The 18,821-nt window shown below is 38.7% G+C and overlaps 1 protein-coding gene across 1 annotated transcript in view; it reads right to left on the bottom strand.

Moving 5' to 3' along the window:
• The window catches only part of LOC124803348 (DNA polymerase theta), a 347,939-nt gene that overhangs the window by 31,508 nt on the left and 297,610 nt on the right, over positions 1–18,821 (bottom strand). The window contains exons 21-22 of the mRNA XM_047264537.1: positions 10,023–10,204; positions 8,547–8,699 (exon numbers count right to left, since the gene is read on the bottom strand). Of these exons, the coding sequence (XP_047120493.1) occupies positions 8,547–8,699; positions 10,023–10,204 (335 nt within the window). The remainder of the gene's footprint in view (positions 1–8,546; positions 8,700–10,022; positions 10,205–18,821) is intronic.

Here is an 18,821-nt window from a genome sequence, read left to right on the forward strand (position 1 = left end):
TCATTGTGACATATTCTGTGGGTTTAATAAACCTGTGACCATTTGTTCTCTGCTTCTTTGTGTACTTTCAATGCCCTCAGTTATTTGATATAAATCCCACACACTTGAGCAATATTCTAGGATGGGAAACACTTGTTTTATAAGCAGTCTCTTTCACAGACTGACAGCATTTTTGCCAGTAATGAATAGAGGTCTGCCAGCTGTTTTACCTGTGACTGAGGCTATGTGATCATTCCACTGCATGTCCCTATATTTGTATGAGCTGACTGATTCCAATTCTGACACATTGTGGTGCACACAAATTTACATTTCTGGACATTTACAGAAAGTTGCTATCCTTCTCACTCCTTCAAAATCTTATCATGAACTGGCTGCATATTTGTGCAGATTTTTTAAGATAGTATTCCATTACACACTATTACGTCATTTGCAAAAGTCTGAGATTACCCTTAACACCAGAAGTATCAGACACTGCCGTGCCACTAGTAGTACCATGTGGTTCATTGTTAAAACCAATAAGCAAAACATTATTACAATGTTTTTCTTTATAAAAAGACTGAAATAGAGTCAAAATATACTGTTTATGTAAGTACTAATAGCATTTTTACTTTTACAGACATCTAAGGTAAGTATTGAGTATATGTGAAAGATTCTAACATGCATCAGGTGACAAAAATGCTCCGCATGTTTTCTTGCTTATGGCAATCAAGGAACTAAAAAATAAGAATAAACAACTTAAGTCTATAATTATAAATACTTGGGAAAAATATATTTAAAAACAAAGATGACGTGACTTACCATACGAAAGCGCTGGCAGGTCGGTAGAAACACAAATAGACACATACATACACACAAAATTCAAGCTTTCGCAACAAACTGTTGCCTCATCAGGAAAGAGAGAAGGAGAGGGAAAGACGAAAGGAAGTGGGTTTTAAGGGAGAGGGTAAGGAGTCATTCCAATCCCGGGAGCGGAAAGACTTACCTTAGGGGGAAAAAAGGACGGATATACACTCGCACACACACACATATCCATCCACACATATACAGACACAAGCAGACATATTTAAAGACAAAGATGTTTGCTTGTGTCTGTATATGTGTGTGTGTGTGCGAGTGTATACCCGTCCTTTTTTCCCCCAAGGTAAGTCTTTCTGCTCTCGGGATTGGAATGACTCCTTACCCTCTCCCTTAAAACCCACTTCCTTTCGTCTTTCCCTCTCCTTCCCTCTTTCCTGATGAGGCAACAGTTTGTTGCGAAAGCTTGAATTTTGTGTGTATGTATGTGTCCGTTTGTGTTTCTATCGACCTGCCAGCGCTTTCGTATGGTAAGTCACATCATCTTTGTTTTTAAATATATTTTTCCCGCGTGGAATGTTTCCCTCTATTATATTACAAATACCTGGAAATATTTGGGAACAATGAGTTGACAGAACTGTCTAAACTGGGATGGGCTCACACTTCAGACATCAGACATGAGTTTTTGCTTGGCAGCTTTTGCAGACATACTTGTTGCACTTGAAGCATTCATTTGATGTTTTGCAGGAAACCTGAATTTGAGAAAGCTTTCTATTTCAATATTGGCCAGGGCCAGTATCAAATGCTTGGAAGAGGAGATTGTCTCTCTCTGCAGTTTTTAGGGGGCAACAAGCTCATCTTCTACTCTGAGGATAAAGTCTCGATGTGAAATCTTCTTAGAGGTATCTAACTTAAAAATTGTGTGAGCATTGATCATGGCAAGGTCAAGATTACTGTAAAAGAGATGCAAAGGCCATTAGTGGGTGCCAGCTTGGACACTGCAGTATCTAGCCATTTGGTCAACTATATTGACACCATCCTTAGTTTCATTATAAAAATTCTCAGTATTCTCATTCACCTCACATCCAACATGCATGTTACTCAGAATAAGGTTTTTTTTTCTTTTCCCCTTGGCTAACTGTGAGAAGATTGTTGCCTGACTTGTACACGTGTCTTGCATGCAATGTGCCGTCTCCACTTCGTGCCACAGGAGGGACCTCTCTAAGTGATCTCTGAAGACTGCCAACTAAACCTATTCCTTTTAGTTTCATCTCATCCACCAGTTACATGGAGGTGAAGAAGTTGTCAGTTGTGATGTTATGACCACAGTGAGGAATGGCTGAGCCAGCTTCATAATGAGGTGACCAACACCCTTGCTTGGATTACAAGTTTCATGTTTGCCACCATAAGGAACTCCATTCAGGATGTAGTGCTTGGCAGCATCACACAAAAGCCAGTATTTTATCACGTACTTACCAGGTATACCCGGTGTGTACCGTATGAATGGACAGCTGCACTTGCAAGGATACAGTTGCTCATTGACTGTCTGTTCTGGTCTGGCTTCTAGCAGGCAATGCAGTTTTCAGAAAACTGATTCCACATTTCTGAAGCAGGCAAAATTTATGTTTCCTTATGTTATCTTCTTGATGACTGCATATTCCTGCAAATCTGTTCCTTTACATAGTGCTTTGTACGAAATACCCCGAGCACCATATGCTTATTGAGCATAGAGTAATCCAATGAAAACGTCTTGTTCTTCCAGGTTTTGGGACCACTCATTATCACCAAGTGTGCTGTCAGCCTTTGATTCAATGTACTTTTTCACCAGTTTTGGGAATGGGTCGATGACATATAGCCACAATGCAGAGAGTGGCTAGTCATCTACAACATGTCAATTGGCGTGTCCTGTCAGCCTGGATATCTCCCACACCACCTTCTGGACACTGCGTCTATCTGCTATGTCACCTGGCTCAATCTGTGTCCACTCATTCATGAAATATTCTCCAGATATTAGAAAATCTTGGCCTCTGTAAAGCCATGTCATTTTGAAATTGTATCTTCAACAACGCAAACTCACGAAAATAAACAGCAAGCTCATATTGCTGGTTTCAGGACTGCCTCAGCCCACTCTGCTTGAACAGACAAAGATGTACTGACAAGAAACTTCTGTAAGGTTCATGCATCTGATTTCTGCTGTTGTATAAGAGAACTATTAGCAGTGCCCCAGACAGCGATGTAGGACGGGGGACGGGGTGCTTCCCCATTGTACAATGTGTTACCCTGTGGCTTCCAAGCATTACTTCGCAGGTCTGCATGTCACTGGTCTGTAGAAAATGGAAAGCCACGCTGATATCAAGTATTGCCTGACCTCCGAATTCGCCGCATTTCACGTTCTTTTTGGCCCAAAGTGTCGTAGTATACTCCAATATCTCTGAATAACATCAAGGCATGCCCAGCAACTGTTTAGTGTTTGAAAACTGCAGTTACTTATATCAAATTGTGTTAAAATGCATATCGGTCGAAAAATTCCCACATGGTACTACTGGTATAACAGGTACATTTTTCATAATTCTAGGTAGTGGGAATTAGTGAAGTTCGGTGGCAGGAGGAACAAGACTTTTGGTCAGGTGATCACAGGGTTATAAATACAAAATCAAATAAGGGTAATGCAGGAGTAGGTTTAATAATGAATAAAAAAAATAGGAGTGCGGGTTAGCTACTACAAACAGCATAGTGAACGCATTATTGTGGCCAAGATAGACACAAAGCCCATGCCTACTACAGTAGTACAAGTTTATATGACAACTAGCTCTGCAGATGATGAAGAAATTGATGAAATGTATGATGAGATAAAAGAAATTATTCAGGTAGTGAAGGGAGACGAAAATTTAATAGTCATGGGTGACTGGAATTCGTCAGTAGGAAAAGGGAGAGAAGGAAACATAGTAGGTGAATATGGATTGGGGGGAAGGAATGAAAGAGGAAGCCGCCTTGTTGAATTTTGCACAGAGCATAACTTAATCATAGCTAACACTTGGTTCAAGAATCATAAAAGAAGGTTGTATACCTGGAAGAATCCTGGAGATACTAAAAGGTATCAGATAGATTATATAATGGTAAGACAGAGATTTAGGAACCAGGTTTTAAATTGTAAGACATTTCCTGGGGCAGATGTGGATTCTGACCACAATCTATTGGTTATGAACTGCAGATTGAAACTGAAGAAACTGCAAAAAGGTGGGAATTTAAGGAGATGGGACCTGGATAAACTGAAAGAACCAGAGGTTGTACAGAGTTTCAGGGAGAGCATGAGGGAACAATTGACAGGAATGGGGGAAAGAAATACAGTAGAAGAAGAATGGGTAGCTCTGAGGGATGAAGTAGTGAAGGCAGCAGACGATCAAGTAGGTAAAAAGACGAGGGCTAATAGAAATCCTTGGGTAACTGAAGAAATATTGAATTGAATTGATGAAAGGAGAAAATATAAAAATGCAGTAAATGAAGCAGGCAAAAAGGAATACAAACGTCTCAAAAATGAGATCGACAGGAAGTGCAAAATGGCTAAGCCGGGATGGCTAGAGGACAAATGTAAGGATGTAGAGGCCTGTCTCACTAGGGGTAAGCTAGATACTGCCTACAGGAAAATTAAAGAGACCTTTGGAGAGAAGAGAACCACTTGTATGAATATCAAGAGCTCAGATGGCAACCCAGTTCTAAGCAAAGAAGGGAAGCAGAAAGGTGGAAGGAGTATATAGAGGTTTTATAGAAGGGCGATGTACTTGAGGACAATATTATGGAAATGGAAGAGGATGTAGATGAAGACGAAATGGGAGATAAGATACTGCGTGAAGAGTTTGACAGAGCACTGAAAGACCTGAGTCGAAACAAGGCCCCGGGAGTAGACAACATTCCATTAGAGCTACTGATGGCCTCGGGAGAGCCAGTCATGACAAAACTCTACCATCTGGTGAGCACGATGTATGAGACAGGCGAAATACCCTCAGACTTCAAGAAGAATATAATAATTCCAATCCCAAAGAGAGCAGGTGTTGACAGATGTGAAAATTACCGAACTATCAGTTTAATAAGTCACAGCTGCAAAATATTAACGCGAATTCTTTACAGACGAATGGAAAAACTGGTAGAAGCCGACCTCGGGGAAGATCAGTTTGGATTCCGTAGAAATGTTGGAACACGTGAGGCAATACTGACCTTACGACTTATCTTAGAAGAAAGATTAAGAAAAGGCAAACCTACGTTTCTAGCATTTGTAGACTTAGAGAAAGCTTTTGACAATGTTAACTGGAATACTCCCTTTCAAATTCTGAAGGTGGCAGGGGTAAAACACAGGGAGCGAAAGGCTATTTACAATTTGTACAGAAACCAGATGGCAGTTATAAGAGTCGAGGGGCATGAACGGGAAGCAGTGGTTGGGAAAGGAGTGAGACAGGGTTGTAGCCTCTCCCCAATGTTATTCAATCTGTATATTGAGCAAGCAGTAAAGGAAACAAAAGAAAATTCGGAGTAGGTATTAAAATTCATGGACAAGAAGTAAAAACTTTGAGGTTCGCCGATGACATTGTAATTCTGTCAGAGACAGCAAAGGACTTGGAAGAGCAGTTGAATGGAATGGACAGTGTCTTGAAAGGAGGATATAAGATGAACATCAACAAAAGCAAAACGAGGATAATGGAATGTAGTCTAATTAAGTCGGGTGATGCTGAGGGAATTAGATTAGGAAATGAGACACTTAAAGTAGTAAAGGAGTTTTGCTATTTAGGGAGTAAAATAACTGATGATGGTCGAAGTAGAGAGGATATAAAATGTAGACTGGCAATGGAAAGGAAAGCGTTTCTGAAGAAGAGAAATTTGTTAACATCGAGTATAGATTTAAGTGTCAGGAAGTCGTTTCTGAAAGTATTTGTATGGAGTGTAGCCATGTATGGAAGTGAAACATGGACGATAACTAGTTTGGACAAGAAGAGAATAGAAGCTTTCGAAATGTGGTGCTACAGAAGAATGCTGAAGATAAGGTGGGTAGATCACGTAAGTAATGAGGAGGTATTGAATAGGATTGGGGAGAAGAGAAGTTTGTGGCACAACTTGACTAGAAAAAGGGATCGGTTGGTAGGACATGTTCTGAGGCATTAAGGGATCACAAATTTAGCATTGGAGGGCACTGTGGAGGGTAAAAATCGTAGAGGGAGACCAAGAGATGAATACACTAAGCAGATTCAGAAGGATGTAGGTTGCAGTAGGTACTGGGAGATGAAGAAGCTTGCACAGGATAGAGTAGCATGGAGAGCTGCATCAAACCAGTCTCAGGACTGAAGACCACAACAACAACAAGGTGGGCTAGGGAGATGAAATTCCCATGTGTTGCAAAATCCTGCAAATGATGAAAAGGCACAGGAGCATTTGGTTCTTTGATGATTGTGGACTTGGGGGGGGGGGGGGGGGGGATGCCTTGAAAAACCTTTATGGGTCAAAAATGACCCACATTGTACTTCTAGTGTTGTTTCCCTGGGCATTAATAAGAAACATTAACAGTGTGTTGTCATTTTGAAAATTTTTTATAATTTTAAATGGAAGATGTTTTTCTGTGACTGGATATGTACATTAGTGCTGTTTGTATCTTGAACATACTGCATGTGCTGACATTAATAAATAGTGAATTAGCTTGAAAGTGAGTTATATCTCTGTGCTGCTATATGTGCTTAAACACTTCACATCAATCTGCCACAGGTGAGTGGTTACCTTCTTCATTTTTATTAACTGTGTCCATTCTGAACTATCCATTATTATAGTATTCTGTACGCAGTTACATATGTATGTGAACTGTCAAGTTACCTTTCCCACATACCTCAAATATCGCCAGGCACTTTATATGCAGAAAGCAAATTATTCTTAACTCCCATCTGTAACATATTCTACAAAAATACCTATTAAGCAACCAATGAGTTAAACCATTTTCAGCTTAAGTGGAACATATAGTACAAATGAAAAGCACTAGTGCTAACAATCTGAATTTAGTTCATGATTTTAAAAGTATTGAACAGTATTAGCAAGACTTAAAACAATTACTGCTGGTGATGTTGTCGTCGATTTGTCATCTGTTGTGAATAAGGCGCAAAAAGTCATGTGTGAGTGCACCATTCCTTTGCTATGTTATTAGAATAAGTAAAATAGAGTTCTTGTTTTAAATGAGCCACTCTGATAGTTAATTTTAATTACAAAAGGTGGAGTAAGAGCAGTGGAAGAAGTGTACGTGAGCATTCACCTTGCAGTGCTCAGTATGTAGACTGCTGCGTCAGCTGACTCCACGTGACATGCTGGTAGTGAATGAAAGCTGTCTACGAGAAATAAAAGCTGTTGGTTTTGCTATCATAACTCCCAGTGATTTACATGGTGGGCTTAAGTCCATAGATTGACTGCATGCGTGTATTTATGTACTGTGTTAAGAATAAAGACATGCACTATTAACTGCATGATGACAATTAGTACTTATCACCTACTTATTCTTCATGACCTCCCACCTCACCACTATTCATCCTGAACAAAATCCCTTATCCATATAATTCCCGTTGCAGGTTGCCTATCTTCGACCTTCTAGGGATAACAAAAATAAGATTTTCAATATTTCATATAATTACGGATCAAATTTAAAACAATTAAAATGCTGTCATAATTTGCATATTAAGAACTATAGTTTTACATTAAAGGTTTAATAACAGTAAGTCCGTTATTAAAGTTAGAAACTGTGTATGGGTCGTATGGCAGTGGAACCCATGACCCGCAAATTACTCAGACTACAATCATCCAGTATTTGAGAATGAGAGCTCTTAGCAACTTCCAATATACTTTACACTTAATTTTAAACATTTTCAAAATTTCTACTCGCTGACAAAGCACTGGTGTGGCAGAGAGACCTCAACACCGTATGTTGCTCCACAGAGTATTTCAAGCAGAGGTCTTCCTTGGAAAAATGTTAACACTGTTGTGTAAAAAGGAATGTCAACTGGATATTAGATAGATTCAGTTGTTTGAGATCCATGCATTGAAAAGGGCTATTATATTTAAATATCAATTTGTTACACTCAAATGCTTGACTAATCATTGACATAGGCTTGAGTAATACAAGTTCATTTATGTTCTGAAGAAAAAGGTGGACGAGACTTCTGCAAGACCAGAAGACATCTAATTTAATCCTGCGGAACCCTCACTCCATTGCAAAGGACTTCATAGCCTCTTTTTGGCTGTTACAGAGAACTGTACTCAGGAAAGATTCTGTACTAAATTATGATACAATGAATCTGGAGTTTGTTCTGAAATAATAATACATACTGTTTGTTCAACTTTCAATTTACTCACAATGAATAACTTAAGTTGTGAGAGTAAAAGACAATATTGTATTACAATTTTTTAGATACTCAAGCAACACTTGAATGGTCATTATTGATTTTTGCATGTACTTCTTTGAGTTCCCACCAATAATAAGCATCTCTAATCATATGTACCAGAGGACATAACTAGGAGTTGGTACTGATAAATTACAAAATAAAAAATGTACCAAAACAAATAACTAAACGAAGTTTCTGTGCAGACATAGAACTAACAAGAAGAAAAGAACCACAGCATTATAGCAAGGAACGGCTTAATTAGCCAGTCAAGAAAACAAAAATTAATAAATACCTCAGCTTTTAATCAGACATTCTAGATTATCATTTTGTAAACTTATTTAAAATGTTAACCTTTGTTAATATGGTATTAATTTTCCTCCATTGCAAAATTACTTCAGGTAATGGGTGGTATTGCTTCAGAGGAAGGAGTGCATCTTTGTTGGTGCTCGGCTTTTGACCATATGGAGTCTTACCAGGATTCAGTCCTAACTCTTTGAACAATACCTGAAATAGCAAAAAGTTGTAAATGCAATGATGCAGTTAAGCAACAAGTGAAATGAAATTATCTGAATACCAAAACTTTGATGGATAAAAGAAAATTTCTTTGACACTATCTGTGATCTGCAGTTGAAAGTATGCTTCCTGCATATATAAAGGAAATAAATATCAAGGGTAACTACCTTATCTCCTGTACAGTAGCTTCATTTGTGTGTACATTTATATAACCGCTGTAGAGATGGTGTACTAACACTTTCATTTTTCTAACTGAAAGAAGAATTATGAAGAGTCCACATATGTACAGCTTGATGTTTTGTGGCAGATGAGAAGAATATTTCAACAACTAACAAGAGTTTTCAAAATACTGCACATATCTGCCATGATGACCTGAGGACACTCTGTAATTTATACCATATATGCTTGGAAAAAAACAGTCTAAACTTCAAGATAGAATAACAACAATATGGAAAGGATAGATGTTCACATCACTGAGTAACACACAGGCATGACGATAAAGAATACTAGAAATATTTAACCTTTTGGACAGCCTGGCATATGGGTATTAGTGTCCAGAGACAGTGGTCATGTATGTGTGAATTGTTGGTGTGTAAATGTGAGAGAGTTCTACTTCTTTTGATCGAAAGCTTAAATATTTGTAATATTCTTTTTTGTTGTGCCTGTCTGCGACTGAGCACCACCTCTATGTGGTTAGTAGCTTAACCTGTCGTTTCCGTATTGTTGTTATTCCTCTTAGCTGCCAGTAACATAGAGCAGAAGTAGATAGGATATTAACACAAAAATTGATATATGAGAAAATATTTAGAAGTAAATCATACCTAACTGCATTTTCCACCTCACCATAAATACCATAAGTGTTATAAAGTGCTATCAGACCCAAAGGATATAGCTTACAGTCAGGCAGGTTCAAGACAGTATAAGTAGTATGCAGGGACATTGTATAGCTTTCCCCGTTAGCTGTGTATATGTATTCCTATGGCAACTGGATTCATAAAAAAATCCAACAAAATGTTACATAGTTATATTATTCTAATCATTAAATTGTGAATCAATATTGTTTATTCAGTTAAATGTAATCCATGCACAAGAGATTTTATTTTCTTATTGCATAATAATATTTTGAATGGTTAGTTAATTTATGACAGGCATTGTGGTGGTGGTGGTGGTGGTGGCAATGCAAAATTATAGATATTCACAGAGCAATTGCTATTGTCTTGTAACCACACAGAAAGCTGCCACAGGGGCAATATCTTACAATTAATGGCAAAATGATAATGGAAAAAATATCTAGATTAATATACTACCAAATACCTTTGAAACATCAGCTGGGGATGTCAGAGAAAATGTGTGGCCAGCAAGCTTATAGGCTTTATTTTCAAATGATGACATCTGACTGAGAAGAACATTTCTTAGTCTTTCAGCTTCATTAATACTAAAACCAATTCCACTTAGTTCCATCCGAGCAAGGCATAAAAGTGTTGGCATTTCTACTTCTGTAATTAAAAAAATTATATTAATTAATTCTGAGCTGAATTGTAGGGAAGCTTGACAATGGGATCAGATATTTAAAACATTTATTTTGTACATATCAAACTCATAAATCATGGGACAGAACGACAGTCCAATACTTACCTTCAGGAGACGAAGTGTGTATTACTGCCGACAGACACATATAACAGTAGGGGCTAACAGGGATGCAGAACATAGATTTCAAAACTAATATTTTCTTTATCAGTTCATAATGGTAGAAGACCTTCCATGCTATACAGTCACTGTAATGAATCTTCTAAGGAAACAGTGATTGCTGCACAATAAGTGGAAAATAAAACGTAGGTCTACAGATATAGATATACTGAATGAAACACATTTGGCTGTCAAGACATCAATGTATGAAGTCTTCAATGACTACCATAATAGAATAATATCAAGTGACCTTTTGCAGAACCCAAAGAAATTCTGGACGTAAGTAAAAGCTGTTAGTGACCCAAAGTTAGTGTCCAGACCCTAGAGAATGAGACAGGAACCAAAATTGAGGGTAGCAAAGCAAAAGCTGAAATCCTTAACTCCATTTTCAAATGTTCCTTTGGAAAGGAAAACCGAGGAAAATTGCCCCAATTTAATCCTCATTTTAATGAAAAGATGAAAAAAATTAGTATTAGTGTCAGTGGCATTGACAAACAGCTGAAATCGTTAAAATTGAACAAAGTTCCAGGCCCTGATGGAATCCCTATCAGAGGAAGTTCACTCTTAGGAGAGATTTCAGTGTCAGAGAAATTGCTGAGGGAAGGGAAAAACTTGATAATCCAATCAAAAAACAGAACAAATAACAAAATTTCACAGGTAAACAGTGAGCTAAATGGAGCAGACTAACAGGTATCAAAATTAAATAATAAACTTGCTGAGTCGAATAGAAAACCAAGTAGTAAGATAGCAGAAAACTTCGTCACAATCGTACACCCACTTAATGGTGTAGGCAGAATTGGAATGTGGTGTGGGCTTGTAACTAAAATATACATTATTACAGTATGGAAGAAAGAAACCATATTAGTTTACCTGCTCAAGGGGATTACATGGTGAGGATTCCCAGGGGGCTAAGAGAAGATAACTCTTGTAGCCCCCAATCATCTCAAAGGTGAAGGCAAATGCCAAGGTTAAGCCATTTAGCATCTGTTCTAGGCAGTGGCTCAGAACAGAAGAGAGAGAGGTTTTTCGTCAGTGGCTCCATCAGTCTCACAAGCCAGGTGGTCCTGTGGCATGATATGATTGGCATGATCCAGATGACTGTTGCCGTATCAGTGGAAAGGTGACAGATGAAAAGGTGGCCACTATATAAAATTTAAATAACAAAAATTACTCACATTCATGGCCTGGGTGCAACTTGTACATTGATGACTGTTGCCGTATCAGTGGAAAGGTGACAGATGAAAAGGTGGCCACTATGTAAAATTTAAATAACAAAAATTACTCACATTCATGGCCTGGGTGCAACTTGTACATCTACTCCGCTTTCTCCAAAAGAATTTACCAAGGGTGAATTGGACCATCTCAATGATGCCTTAAGTCTAGTGGTAACAATATTTTTATTTCAATTAACAATTCAAGTCCTCGACTGTGAGTGTAATTGTTAAATAACGGTGCAGCAACAACAGTTGGTGACACGAGACTGATGGCAGTGGCATTACAAAGTTAGCCAAAGCTGATTTCAGAGACAGTTTTAATGAGTAAAAGCAGCTGAAACACTTGTATGAGAACGAAAAGTGACATATATTTACAGGCTTTTTGATTAATAAAGGAAGTGAATGATTGACTTCTAGCATTATTAGAGGAGGTAATGGACAGGGTGTGATCTGTAATGGAATAGGGCCTGTACGACTTTGAATGGCCTTCTCGTCAGATTGAGGTCATTTTTTTAAAACGACATGCTACACAATATCCAGCATTCTTACAGTGATTGGGCAACCACCAGAGTGGCACGGTTTCGTTGCCAACCTGATAGTAAGGCAGTTTGTTTTACATGTAATCAGGAAGCACTGAAGCATTTCCATATAAAATTTATTTTGAGGGGGGTGATTATTATCTCATTTCAGTCACATAGGGGAACACTTTATATCTTATATCTGCATCAGTATTCTACAATCCACCTTACAGCGTGTGGCGAAGGGTACCCTGTATCACTACTAGTCATTTCCTAACCTGTTCCACTCGCAAACAGAATGAGGGAAAAATGAGTGTCTATATGCTAACATGTGAACCCTAATTTCTTGTATCTTATCTTTGTGGTCCTTATGCTCAATTTATGTTGGTGGGCAACAGAATCATTCTGCAGCCTAAATTTTCCCAATAGTGTTACTCAAAAAGAATGTATTCTTTCCTCCAGGGATTCACATATGATTTCCCAAAGCATCTGCTTAGCACTTGTATGTTGTTCAAATCTACCAATAACAAATCTAGCAGCCCGCCTCTGAATTGTTTCAGAGTCTTCCTTTAATCCAACCTGGAATGGATCCCAAATACTCGAACAGTGCTCAAGAATACGACGCACTAGAATCCTGTACGCTGTCTCCTTTACAGATCGTAGCACCTATATGCTTCACACATAGATCTTTTCGCACATGCACAAATCTCTACTAGCCTTTGCTTGTCATCATTTGTGTGTTCTCTTTTAAACAGAGAGTGCAACAACCTCTTCTTCCTCAGCATTTTTCAAATCTTGTTATTAAACCATGATGGGTCATTTCCATCCTTAATCCGCTTACTAGGTGCATAATTCTGTGCCCATCTTACTGGAACTAAAAGATGTCAATTCACTGTCTAAGTAAGATGCTAACAACTGTTTATCTGCTCTTTCTAGCAGAAACACTCTCCTAGCCTTCTTAACTGATTTATTAACTTTTGTAACCATAGTTGCTATAATGATATTGTGATTGCTGATCTCTGTTTCTATACTGACATTGTCGATAACGTCCAGCCTATTTGTAGCCATAAGGTCTAAGGCCCATTGCGTATGGGCTGCCGAACTAGATGCTCAAGATAGTTTTCAGAAAATGTGTTGAAAAATACATCGCATGTCTGTCTGTCTGTATCCCGTGCAGTGAATCCATAGACATCCTAATCTATTAGGTCTACAACTTTGCTTTAGCTGTTTTACAATAGACGACAGTAGCGGCAAGTTGGGTTCGGGTAGTTGGTCATAGGTGTAATACAATAAGCTTAGGCCTCTGTAAACTTAATGCCATAAAAATATTAGTCGATTTGTGATTGCATTGTAAGGTCATTCTCAATTAAGTACGTCAGGTTATGTACTCATTTCTCACAATTTGTGGGAAGTTATAATTTTCTGCTTTAACAAGAAGAAATCTGCAGCTGTGCCTCTTAAAATGCTGGGTAAGATCAATCATGAGGTAACTATTAGTGGAAGAATGTTCAGAGAATGTTTTCAATGCCTTAAGAATGGTGATTTTGATGTCGAAGACCGGCATGACGGTGGAAAACAGAATGTTTTCACAGTCACAGAACATCATTATCTAAAGCAATTGATGCGTTCGAGCCCAGCACTGAAACACAAACGGCCACAATACAGCGATAGACACATGAACGTAATTTTGCAGCAGGTCAGTGCTTGATCTCATGTCGCAAAACCCGTCAAAATATACATGGAAACATCGAAATGAGAAGTCCAATCCCTCCCGCCATATTCTCCATACGTTGCTCTCACTGACTACCAGCTAGCTGACCAGCATTTCCGATCATATGAACAAGTGCAAAATTGAATCGATTCATGGATCCCCACAAAAGATGCCCAGTTCTTCCACCATGCTATCCAAAAGATGGGAGAATGTAGTGGAGAGTAATGGGCAACACTATGAATCACAATTTTTTTATAAGTTTTTCACAATAAAGCCACATACTTCGAGAAAAAATGGCGGAAGCAAAGTTGTAGACCTAGTATACTCGGTAGGTTAAAGTCGCCTCCAATTAGTAATGCACGATCTGGCTATTTATCCACTAATGACCATAGATATTCTTTGACTGACACTGGAACTGTCACAGTAGAATCATGTGGCTGATAAAAAAAATCTAACAATCAGCTTGGTTTCACCTAGACCTGTTACATGTGAGCAGATAACTTCACTGTCACGCTCAACATCGATCTCAATAGATACAATAGTTTTGTCAACTGCGATCGACACTCGCCCTCCCGTGGCCTCTAATCTGCCTTTCTGATATACATTCCATAACTTGCTAAATATCTGAGTTTTTCACTTTTCAGCCAGCTCTCAGTCCTGAGAAGAATTTGAGTGCAAAAACTTTCCTGGAGGGCAGTAAATTCAGGAACTTTGTAATGAATACTTTGACAATTCAGTGATTCAAGGGGACTCCTAAAAATTCCCAACTGATAATGCAGGTCTAGAAATCTGCAGCCAAGACTGTCACAAAGTTGACAGATCACTTGATTGAAACCCTCCACTTGGCTCCAAAGGACCCCAATCAACTCTGGGAACAATAATGCTGCAAATTGTGAGCTCTGCTTGCACCCCACACGAAGCCAGCAGCATTCACCAATTCTGCCAACCACCTGTATGAACTGAGGATGGCCTCAGAACCCATGCGACAGGTGTCATTGGTGCCTAAGTGGGCCACAACATGTGGATGGCTGCACCCTGCACATCTGATAGTTGCATGCATGGCCGCCTCCACATCTCTGATGAGGCCTCTCGGCTGTCATACCAAATGCACATTGACTTTCTGACCAGCCCTGAATGGTGTTTGCCTGGGGGGCTCCATAATGCATCTAACACTGGAGCTCCTGATAACTAGTAATCCCCTTCCCCCGTTCGCCTTCTCGGACCCTACTTAATGTATTTCATCGCAAAATTTGACAGAGTGTTACTTATAATTTTTTACAATGTGGTTAAAAAGTTTTTCTTTTGAGTCTATCTTCTTTTTTTCTGTACAAAGTATTGATGATGAAAAAATTATGGCCTCACTGAGTCTTGCATTACAGGTACAGATGAGCGATCTGGTCGACGGCAAAAGGTGCAGTGCACAGTGGCAATGGGGAGGGCATTGTGTGGGAGATGAAGGCTGCACAGCTTTAGCAGTCAGTAGTACGAGGTAAGCCTCTGCACTTGGCTGCAGGGCTTAACCAGGATATGGAGGCCTGGTGGCCAATCGTGTGTGCAAGGATGATGTCATCTCATGATAGGCCCCTAAAACTGTATCATTCTGCCCGGCAGGTATTAGCGGGAGGCCCAGGAGGAGCATTTACACAATGAAATGGGGTACATGCAATAGGGGTTCTTTCCCTTTAGATTACATCACTTCCACAAGCGATGGAACAGTGCTAGTAATAAGTAGGTTCTAAACCAGACTTTTTCCTTGCTATTGATAGTTGAAACTAATTTTGGTCTAGAATCTTATAGTTATCTACAGGGTGTGGGGCATGCTTCACCAGTTATTATAGTTGCCTGGTGGCTGGCACTCAGGTACAACTGTATGACATGGTTTGTGTAAGCATTTCTAATACTCTCTTCTGTACAAGAACCATATAATAATGCCAAGCAGAACTGATGTGAGAGGAGTGTAAATGTTGCTACACCATGTCACAGTTAACATATGAGGCATATTTGGAAAGTAAGTACTGTTCTGGAAAAAAAAAAAAACCTCATAAAACATTCTTTTTTTCGAACCAAAATTCCTTTTTGCAAGAAGGAGCAGTTTTTAAACTATTTTTATACATAGTTGCCACCATTGTTCAGACAGTTGCCATAGCAGGAAACCAACTTTTAATGCCTTCTTCATAGACAGCCACTGCTGAACACTGTTTTTTGCCTTGCCAGCACTGTCAAAGCGCCTTCCTACAAAATTACATTTCAAGTTCAAGAACAAGTCATAGTCAGAAGGTACAAGATAGGGACTTTAGAGTGGGTGATCAAACTGCTTCCAACCGAACTGATGACTAAGGTTTTGAGTGGCACCAGTAGAATAGGATCATGCATTGTCATGAAGCAACACAAAGCCTTGACTGAATATTCCACGCCCTTTGTTTTGAACTGTGCACTGTAGTTTTCTCATTGTTTCACAGTACTGTACTGCACTGACTGTTTTACTTCTGTGGAGGGAATCAATAAACAGAATATGATACAAATAATAATGTTCAGCAGTTTTTTACTCCAAAACGGTACCTACCTTCTGGAGATGCTTCATAAATTTCTGCTGGTGCCAATCCTTAATGTGCATGATAGCACAATTCACACCAATTTCCACTTTTTCCCGGGTTATGAGTTTATCAAAGGATTGTCATAAATAATCTTCATTAAAGTTAAGCTCCTGGGACCAACTGTTGCAGGAGTGCACCTTCAGAAGTAAGTTGGATAGATACAACAGAAACGGTTTCAAACTAATGTTAAAGGTGTTATCCATCTTGAACTTATTACAGTTTAATTAAAGAGAATTACACCATGTGTGTTTTGCTTTTATTTATAAAGCATATTAGGTGGTTATTCTGCAAATTGGATACATACGTTTGTACATTTTTGGTTGTTCAAGGTTAAAAACAGGTTTTGTTTATAAAGTTGGTGTGCGAGTTACTTATGGTGTTTCTTTACGTATTCTGCTTATTTCCTCCTTACTAGTAGCTGCTGACATTGAAAGACTTCAATTCACATATGCACTTGGCAGTTTTTGCCATTCTGCAGTATTTCTTGTGCTGAATTATTATACTTCACTTTTGTAAACTGAACTGGAGTTGTGTGTGCTGCTTTTTGTTGTTAAAATTTTCATGTCTGTGTGTCTGTAGGTAACTTTATGTTGGTGTTGGTGGAACTGTTCTGCAAAAACAGAACTGTGCTCTTATTTGTTCTTTGTATCTGGTGTCAAATATCCTCCTGGTTTGACCTATGTATTCCATCACATGTATTTCTTTTCAGTTGGTATACTCCCAACTTCTGATATAGATAAGTTTTTTCTATTGTTCTTGGGAAGTAATTCTGAATTAAGTTTTTGGCTTGGTGGACTACTTTTATGCCTTATGTTTCTTCTTCTTCTTTTTCTTTTTAAAATATTGGATATGCTGTGTGTGTATTTGTGGTTGTATGTCATTATGTACCACCTTTTATTTTGTGTATTTAAAAAAAACTAGGCATAAAAGTAGACTACAAACCATGGATAACCAATAGTAACTGATTTAAATAGCTGCTGCAAAAGATGGCCATGCAGACAAGCATATAATGTTAAAACGGTATTCCAGATTAACAGATACATTGTAGGTGGAAGTGGTAATATCACATTGGGAGCTAGAAAATAGAACCACTACTGGCCAAAGATACCAGGGTATGGCTATTTTAGACTAGAGTAATTGGCATTTATAAACCAGGATTCTTACAAGGTAGGATTCAATTTCCCATATTACTAGCTGGTGTAGAATGAAGTGAAATACAAAATCACATCCACCACATATCTGACAACCAATTTGGCACTAAGCACAGGGCAGGGTCAGGTTAAGAGATGATTTGTGGAGGATTACGATCGCATTTGGAAGGAATGAGTTTCGAACAGGTTGAGGATTGGTGATTTTCTATCCAAACCACAGCATCAAAGTCAATCTTTGTCTTGTGCTCTTCATTAGGTTCCTGTAATGGCACTGGTCTGGAAACATAGGTTACAGGGAAAGGGTAAGATAAGAACATGAGACTGGCTGCTTCTTTAATTTGGTTCTGATATTCTATAGGTGAATACTTGGTACAGTATTAAAGATTTTGCACTGAAAATCAGAAACAACAGCAGACGTCTTAAATACTTTTTCTAGGATCAAGTGCAGAGACTGATAGTACATAAATTCATAATGATGACACAAATATGTGTGGTGAAACAAGTGCCAGGATATTCATTTTTCATGGACACTGTTGTGGAGGTGTACAGGCATTTGAAATGAGGCAGCCACAGTTATACAGTGCTGGGAGAGAGGTGATTTAAGCATCAGCTGTAGATTGGACAGGAACATTTGGAAAAGGTTCATCCTCACAATAGAATTTTGAAGGGAGAAGGCAGTCAACACAGCAGGAAGGGAGAGACAATGTCTCATTGTCAGTGATCTTGGCTGGAAAAAGCAAGATAGTGAACTGGTATTGCTGGGAATATTTAACCAGGGACTACTCTCCATCAGCAGAAGAAGAAGAAGAAGAAGAAGAAGAAGAAGAAACAAAGGATAGCATAGGTAGCTTAGCAGTACAATAAGAAATAGATAGGGACAGACATAAATAAACCAAGTAACAACTGACAGCAACGACCCATTATTAATTCATGATGCAGATTGGCAGAATGGACAACTGGGGTCATACCTCTTTGTTAGCAGAAAGAAATGAGCTAGGTGCCCAGAATACATCAAAACTAGTTCTCTCTGTCATGGGTGTGATACCATCTCTCTGACTGTCCTTTCGCTAGACCAACTGTCCCCAACCGTTCTTGACCAGGGATCACTTTGATTTCTTCATTCTTAGAAGGGACCACAAGGTAAAAGAAAAACAAACTGTGTCAATCTACAGATAAACTTTAATCAAAACTTTTAACATCTTAGTAAAACAAAAGTAGCATGCATGTACAGTAGTGTTA

The sequence above is a fragment of the Schistocerca piceifrons genome, chromosome 1 (genome assembly GCF_021461385.2).
Source record: "Schistocerca piceifrons isolate TAMUIC-IGC-003096 chromosome 1, iqSchPice1.1, whole genome shotgun sequence".
Classification (NCBI taxonomy): domain Eukaryota; kingdom Metazoa; phylum Arthropoda; class Insecta; order Orthoptera; family Acrididae; genus Schistocerca; species Schistocerca piceifrons.